At 46.3% G+C, this 8,272-nt stretch overlaps 1 protein-coding gene across 1 annotated transcript; it reads left to right on the top strand.

The window, feature by feature from the left end:
* Positions 1–3,934: 3,934 nt before the first annotated feature.
* Positions 3,935–6,887, top strand: CHRAC1 (chromatin accessibility complex subunit 1). The gene is made up of 3 exons (XM_076329043.1): positions 3,935–4,075; positions 4,728–4,854; positions 5,830–6,887. The coding sequence occupies exons 1-3, from the start codon at positions 3,941–3,943 to the stop codon at positions 5,967–5,969; spliced, it is 402 nt and encodes a 133-aa protein (XP_076185158.1). The 5' UTR covers positions 3,935–3,940; the 3' UTR covers positions 5,970–6,887.
* Positions 6,888–8,272: the final 1,385 nt, after the last annotated feature.

Raw genomic sequence — 8,272 nt, 5'->3', positions numbered from 1 at the left:
GTGGCCCACTTGCTTGGGCGACATATGACATCTTCCTTAAAGGGATACCTTTCCTTCACGCTTGACAAGAGTCGCCTCCAAAGGCTGAGGACTTGTGTCCCTTTTCCAATTGCTTTGTCAATGCCCCCTTCCCTGGAAAGGGATCCCAGCTGCTTGGCTTCCCTACCCTCTAATTCTAGGCTACTGGCTCCATTATCCCAGCATCGGAGCAGCCAGGAGACAATATGCTCGCCTGGACGACGGCTGAAATCTTTTTGTGTATCTCACAGCTCACTCAGGGATAGAGATCGGGTGGTCACTGCCTCGTTTATGAGTTCTTCCTCTTCTTCCTCCCCGATCAGTGGCCGGCTCTCCTCCTGCTGTTCTCGTGATGGCCCTTCTCCAGGGTCGTCTGTCTCGTACATTTCTTCCTCCAGCCCCCTTATGGAAGAAGCTTCTTCCTCCCTTACTAAACGAGCCAACTTCCACTTCCAAAATTTCTTCTTGTGTACAGGGGCGACTGATACCGGCACAGGCTGGTTCTTTGGTTCAGCCACAGGGCGTGTTGCCCGGGTCTGAGTGGCCGCAGCGCGTGTCGTTTTACTGTCAGAGCCAGAGACCTTCTCTTCCCTTTGAGGGTACTGAATGGTGTTGAACAGGGCTCGGTTGGCATGGGCCAGGCCCCAGCACGTTGCAATGACCTGCATCTGTCTGGAGTTGCCAGGATGACAGCATACTTTTTCCAAATATTCTACTAACTTTTCAGGATTCTGCACTTGCTCAGGGGTGAAGTTCCAAAACACTGGGAGTACCCATTGGCCTAGGTATTTGCCCATCTTGTCCCACACACCCTGCCACTCATAACTATCTAGCCTTGGGGCAGATCTCTGGATGATATTCTTAAATTGCTTACCAACTTTAGACAAAACCAAAACAATATTCCCAAGAAGTACCAATAGAAGTATCTTAACTGCCCAAGGCTGTTCAAAATATTGAAAAGTTACTTTAATGAAGGAGGAAACATCATAGAAGAAGGTAGTGACCCTGCCATTCTGTATTTCCTCCGTAAAAAAACTCTCAGAGAAGTCACTGCAATTGCTAGTTGTCTCCACGAAATGGTCTCCGTGGTACAGTAACGGCTTCATTGCGAAGTTTACATACCACACTAACGTCAAGGTCAATGTTCTAAAAACAAACCTCACAAGTGAGACATCACTATTCACTGCAGACCACAGCAAACTGCAAAACCCAACACCAATCTTTAACATGTACAGCAAAAAAAAAGAGCACGGTGCAGATTATACAAATCAATATTGAGAACAGAGAAACCAACATTGTGACCCACAACTATTAACAGATATAAGTTCCTCAACACACTCCGGTTAATCTGTTATTACCTCAAACCCTTCGAGCCCCATGTTGGGCGCCAAAAAGGACTGTCGTGGTTTAACCTCAGTCGGCAACGGAGCACCACACAGCTGCTCACTCACTCCCCCCGCCCCCCCCCCCCCAGGGTGGGATGGGGGAGAGAATTGGAAGAACACAAGTGAGAAAAACTCATGGGTTGAGATAAAAACAGTTTAATAATCGAAATAAAATGATAATAATAATAATACACAAAGCAAGTGATGCACAGTACAATTGCTCACCACCCGCCGACCGATGCCCAGCCAGTCCCTGAGCAGCGGCCCCCCCGGCCAGCTTTCCCCAGTTTATGTACTGAGCATGACATCACAGGGTATGGAATGTCCCTTTGGCCAGTTTGGCTGTGCCCCCTCCCAGCTTCTTGTGCACCTCCAGCCTTCTCAGTCGGTAGAGCATGGGAAGCTGAAAAGTCCTTGACTAGTGTAAGCACTACCTAGCAACAACTAAAACATCGGTGCCTTATCAACTTTGTTCTCATCCTAAATCCAAAACACAGCACTGTACCAGCTACTAGGAAGGAAATTAACTCTATCCCTGCCGAAACCAGGACACTCCTGCAAACCAAAACTCTGTTAGCAACATGGAGAGATGCTCTAAGTTTGCTGTGCTCCTGCTCCTGTTCTCTGTCAGTTGGATGCCTTCATCTGCCCAGCGTGGTACTGAAGAAGACAGAGCTGTCCAGCATGTGGCCTTTCTGGGAGCACTGCGTGGGGAAAAGGGAAACATCTGATAATGAGATAGGAGCTAGAGGAGAAGAAAGAGTGAGTCCTGATTTACCCAGGACTTACACTGCATTGTCCACAGCTGAGTAAAATGACTACAGGCAGGTCCCTAGATCCTATGGGATCTATAGGGACCCTAAATCCATACCCAAATAGCTCAACACCCTCAGAAATCATGGTAGTTTGATGGGGGTTTATATGTGTGTTGAAATCATTGAAGACCCCAGTAGTATTTATAAGAAATTCACTGTCATAGTAATGTCAACTGTTTCCACAAGATGTCACAAGATGGTAAGGATCAAAGAAGCAGCTGAGCCTGCTAGATACCCATATAGCATCACAGGACATTATGCTTCACTTCAGGTATAACTTATACAGAATGGCCTCACAGAATTTGTAACCTCAAGGGAATTTTGCAGTCTAAGAGATTTAGATTGTCTGTAATAGCTAACTGTAAAAGATGTCTCCAAATACAGTAGTGTTGGAACTGATGCTGACGGATGCATCACTGTACCATCCTTGCACTAAGGTGCTTACAACTGCTTAAGGTGCTGTCTTTCATTAATAAACCAGTTATCATCTGTATGAAAGCCATGCCCTCACGTATTGGGCAAATTCTATATAAGCTAGTACTAGGCCGTTAACAAATTCCCTAGATTTTCCACTTAGTATGATTCTTTATGAGTACATCCCCTTCTGCCCTAAATTCTATGTGAATATTATTGCATGCAATGGAAAAGCTCCTGTTCTTCCCTCTCATGCTAAGTAGTTATCAAATTAGTGGCTTTAGCAGGCTCGTTACCAATACAAACCATCAGGCATGTTGTTTGTAAAGCATATTGGAAACTTTTCATTAAAGCCATTAATGAAATGCAAACTACGCATCATCGTTTTTGGAAGTGCTAAATCACTCTCCCAGTGGAGTACAGTAGCTCTCACTCGAACAGGCACAGACGAACTTCTGGAGCCAACAGCAGCAGCAGCAAACCCCCCATTGACTTTAGCAGGCCTAGGCTGACACAAGTCACCCGTAACTACGACTTACGAGTTACCTACACAGTAGACACACAGGTTAAATACTCTCTGTATATGAGGAATGTGTTAATAATAAAGACACAGCCCCATAATCACTTAGTAGTTTACATGTGCCCTCCACACCTCAACATACCTCTGACAAGCGTCGGGATTACCGGATGGCATTCCCTTTTGCTGTACTACAGCAGCAAAAGAGGTATTTAGCCGCCTATAATTACAGTTTGAGTTAACAATTTTATAGCCACTGGCCTGTAATTGGAATATATATAGGATGAGCCTATTTGCCATTAAAAACGAGTTCCCAAAACTCAGGTGCTAGCCTGGGGCTAAGGCCCGCCTCGAGGGGCTGAGGAAGTGAAGCCCTGAGGCCCCTCCCGCTGTGCTGGGGCCGGCACTGGCCTGCGGAAACCCGCCCAGCGCCCCCACCCGCGGGGCCGGGGGGAGACCCCGAGGGACGCGACTGCCAGGCGCGCCCGGCCCCTCAGTGCGCCCGGGTGCACCCTGGGAACCGCGGTGTCCCCGCCGCGAAGAGAACGGGGGAGCAGGCGGAGGTGGGTGCGAGGTGCACTGTGGGACTTGTAGTCCTCCCGCCGCTCGGCGACCGGGCGGGGAGCGCGCGGCTTCATGGGAGTTGTAGTCCCGCCGGCGCCAGCCGCCGCCGGCGCGCGGGGTCCTCCCCGGCGGCCGGAGACTACAGCTCCCAGCGGGCCGTGCCGCGGCGGCCGCCAATTTCTCGCCGGGCTGGGGGTGAAGGGCCGGCAGCCGGTCGGGGGGGAAAGATGGCGGCGAGGTTGAGCGGCGGCGAGAACCGGCTGGTGTCGCTGCCCCTGTCGCGTATCCGCGTGATCATGAAAAGCTCGCCGGAGGTCTCCAGCATCAACCAGGACGCGCTCTTCCTCACCGCCAAAGCCACGGTACCGGCTCCCTCTTCCCTTCCCTCTCGGCCGACCCCGCTCCTTCCCCGCCGTCCTGGGCCTGTGCCTCCCTGAGGTACCGCTGCCTCCGGGCTGGGCTCCCACGTCGCTCCTGTCACCGCTGTTGGGGCGCCCCGGGCCGACCTCGTCCCCAGCGAGCGGCTCTTACCGCACCTCTCTCCCCTTCCTACCTGTGTCTGTCACTCGGCGGCCATGAAGCATCACGCTTCGGGCTCCCGCTGTGCAAAAGGGGTTTGGGGCATCGTCCCGTCCAGCTGAGCTCCCAGAGTCTGTGAGCAATGCAGGAGGTTCTTATTTCCACTGCTGTCAATCAGTATAAATTAGCCCGTGTGGAAATGATACCCTGCTGCTTTCCGATCTCAAGCGTCATTTGTTGGGCTGTGGAAAGTGTTGAAGGGCAGCACAAATTAAGTTACGTACCAGAACCCAAGCCTGCAGTCAGTACTCCAAAGAGATGCAACTATATCCTGACCTTAAGCTCTTCTGAAATAAGTGGGTCTCTCCACAAAGTGTGCAGTATATGTACACTTAAATGTGGCATTTGTGTCTTTAAACAGGGATTAAAGAAAACTGCTGCCAACTATATGTGTGAATTCATAGTTTGACTATTCGCTTTTGTTTTAATTTTTAGGAGCTTTTTGTTCAGTATTTGGCTACATACTCCTACAAACATGGCAGAGGCAAGGAGAAGAACGCTCTAACTTACAGTGACCTGTCTCATACTGCAGAAGAGTGCGAGACCTTTCAGTTCCTTGCAGGTATCTATAGCATGATGGTAAATCCAGTATGTAATGTGGAAAACGAAATCTTGCTCTTACTGAATTGTTTTGTGAGAGCACAATTCTCCTACTGGTCATTAATCTCCTGTATGACATTCAACTGGAACTCATAAACTACATCACTGAAAACATTTCTTTGTGAATGGGGATTTTTCTGGTGCTCCAAAGTTATGCAAGGCTAATTAGTTCTCAGCACATTGCCTTAAGCATGTCTTAAATTCCAGCAACTCCATCTGAAAGCTTTCAGCTTATAAAACAAGATCACTGCACATCCTTATGTAAGAAGTTATGTGGCCCCAAAATTACACATTTAAATCTGTAAGTCTTGTTTCTTAAAGTGATTCATCATATGGTTCCTCTCTCTTTATATATATATATATGTACACACGCGTGTGCATGTACACACACTTTTTACTGATACTTGGATTTTTGTTGTAACACTTAACTATAGCATATAGGTCAAGAATAAGATATTCCTAGCCCAGTCTTTCTCTGGGTTCCCTGTGGACGTACTTTCAGAGCACGCAGTTCTGCTTTATCTCGGCTCCATCATTATTACCCTGAACAAGTATCTTACCTTAATGCAGAAAAAACATTTCTACAGGACATAAATGGGATAGCTGTCTTGTTGAATCTGTCTAAGGCAGTTGAGTAATTGAGCACTCTATTTTACATCCAATAAATAATGTATGTGAGCAGTAGTAAAGACAGTTGCCAGTAATCAGTCGTAAAATACATTCCTTATCTTTGGTTACTTGTACCATAAGTGGGTAATTCCCTCTTATTCTTACAGCTGTATAGGTCAGACTGACTTCTCTGGGTATTCCCTTAAATAATAATGTTTTTAACAAATCCTCTTTTCGACTTCATTTCATTATGGTACAGATGCAACAGTATTAATGAGGCAATATAAGTATTCAGACTGACTAGAAAAGAAACAATTCTACCTTCCAGATATTTTGCCAAAGAAGATCCTAGCTAGCAAATACCTAAAAATGCTTGAAAAAGAGAAGCGAGATGGAGAAGTGGGGGAAGATGATGAAGAGGAGGAGGAAGAGGATGAAGACGAAACTGTTGAAGATGTTGGATCTTAAGACCAAGGGGGAATTGCTTCATAGTTGATCCATTTTCTGTTGTATAAAGGATGTTATTTTTGTTACTGAGAATCCAGATGCTGGATATATTTATATACTGAGCCATCTGCTTTTGCTTTGTTTAAGAAGTTTAGAAATTGAACTTTATACTTGTTGAAGAATGGAATTCTTCCCTCAGAAACGTGGTGGGGTAAGAAGAGCTAATGTGAATCTGACAGCAGAACTTGCTCAGATCATTTAAAATTACTTCTTCAGACAATCAGTATCCAAATTTAAAGTTTCTTATGGGCAGCTTTCAGTCCAAAAGCTCTTTCGCCTTCTGACTAGAAGGGAGTCCTTCCCCAGTTTGTGTTTCTCCTCAGAGCAGAAGATGAGGTGAGGGGAGATGTTTTACACGGTGTCTACTAGCCTCGGCCTTCTCCTCTTTGGGGAGCCAATAACCGATCAAACCCTCCCTCAGTTTTCCGGAACAGTGCCAGGGCATTAGCAGTGGACCAAGCCCATTAAAAAAGTCTTCTGTAAAAACAGCTGCTTCTGTAATGCAGCCTAAATAGCCGTGTCGGCACAGAAACAGGGTAGAGGAGGAAATCCATTCCAAGGGCTAATGTGGTTCTGCGGCTGTGGTGGTAAAAAGTACATGTGTTAGATAATGATGTAAATATGTACATTCTTTAATGAACTCTGCTTCTGCAGTTTGTCCACGGTGTTCTACCAAAATGCACACTGAAGTCTGTTAAATGTGGGTTGTTGAGAATGAGCAACCCTTTTACCATTTGAGTGACAGAGCTGGATTTTTCATTTGGTTTTGGTTTGGGGTTGGTTTTTTTTGTTTTTTTTTAACTATAGAAATGGTAACCGTCCTGTGTAGAACTTTATACGCAACTTTTTAAAATAAATGTTTTGTATGAAAAGTGACAATTGATGCAGAGGCTTTATATAGTCCTTTCCAGCTTCGGTCATGTACAAACCTAGCGTGCTCAGTGTTCATCTTTCCAGGAAGAAAGGAGGGACCAAAGGCTGAGTGATGCTTTGAATAGTCTCTATCAGCAATGCTAACTAGATCTAGTCTGCCTTGGGACTCTTAGCTGTGTTAACCAGCGCTCTCTGCTGATAGACAACGCTTGCACGGTGTCACGGTCAGAGTGAGAGAGAAGTGACCATGATCTCTCCCCGGCTGTGAAGAATGCCCCAGGTAAGCATGGGAACATTGCTAAGGACAAAACCTCCCGCTCCAAAAAGTACCCTACATCAGTCAGGAAGGGAGAGGTCTCAAGCAACACCCTTGGATGTCATGGTAAAGAGTTACCAGGAAACACTGTCCTCCCTGTCAGGATAATACTAACAGCTTCTCTTAGGTTGAAGGCACAAATACGCTAAACTGCTCTTAAAACACAAGACAGAAAGCTCTTGCAGCTCCATAATCTGGCACGCTCCAGATTCATTCTAAGAAAGCAAAAGTGGGGGTTAGGCAGGTAAGATCAGAGACTGGCAGAGGAGTAAAGCTACTGAGCCACACAAGAAATGCTCTTCTTGTTTTAAAAGATCAAAGTATGTTGTACTATAAAAAATTTTCCCAAAGTTACCGTAAATCAAAATTGTACTGTGTTGGGAACGCTGCAGTGAGTGCTAAGCGATGCTCTATCCCTAGAGAAATTCCCAAGTGGATATGCAGAACTATACTATTGTTGAAAGGGTTGTTTTGCTTCTTTTTAAAATATTATTATTAAAAGTGTATGGAGATCTGTGGGAAACTGGGGGCTGAATGCTGTCTGTTGGGGGGGGGCGGGTTGCCTGCAGTAGGATATGTGAATCATGTGGCATTGCTCAACACTTGGTGGGTCTAGTACTTGCCAGCTTTTGGGGGGGAAAAAAAAAAAACTACTTGTACTCTAGCACAAAATTGCATGGTAGTTCTGTAGCGCAAACAGGGTAGAGGGCACCAAGCTAAATCAAATCATTGGGGGCCCATAAACCGCTGGCCAACACACCAGTTGTGTTGAAGAGTCACGGAGGAATAGCCTGATCCCAGCGCTGGCACCTCTGTTGTTTAACTCACTGGTACTATGGCTAAGGCCAAACAATACCTGGCCCACAGTTATGTTACATAGGTCACAACCCAAGAATGCAATGACCTCAAACAGCCCTGGCAAAGAGGTCTTTACGCTGGGCATGTGTATTTTGAGGTAAAGACATCAGGGCTGGTAAGTTTTAGGGCACACATATTTATAGAAATTACAGCTCTACTTAGTTTTAGACCTGGTGTTTTCCACCACCAGTTCTGTTTGTGCCCATTATGCAGAACC

Source organism: Aptenodytes patagonicus, chromosome 2, assembly GCF_965638725.1.
Source record: "Aptenodytes patagonicus chromosome 2, bAptPat1.pri.cur, whole genome shotgun sequence".
Taxonomy (NCBI): Eukaryota; Metazoa; Chordata; class Aves; order Sphenisciformes; family Spheniscidae; genus Aptenodytes; species Aptenodytes patagonicus.
The sequence above is the reverse complement of the archived record's forward strand: the minus strand, read 5'-3'. Positions and strand labels throughout refer to the sequence as shown.

Bases quoted from the DNA above. Each gene is read 5' to 3' on its own strand.
- CHRAC1 (XM_076329043.1), top strand. From the start codon at position 3,941: ATGGCGGCGAGGTTGAGCGGCGGCGAGAACCGGCTGGTGTCGCTGCCC. The intron at 4,076-4,727 runs GTACCGGCTCCC...TTTAATTTTTAG, and splicing joins TCCTCACCGCCAAAGCCACG to GAGCTTTTTGTTCAGTATTT. The intron at 4,855-5,829 runs GTATCTATAGCA...TCTACCTTCCAG, and splicing joins GACCTTTCAGTTCCTTGCAG to ATATTTTGCCAAAGAAGATC.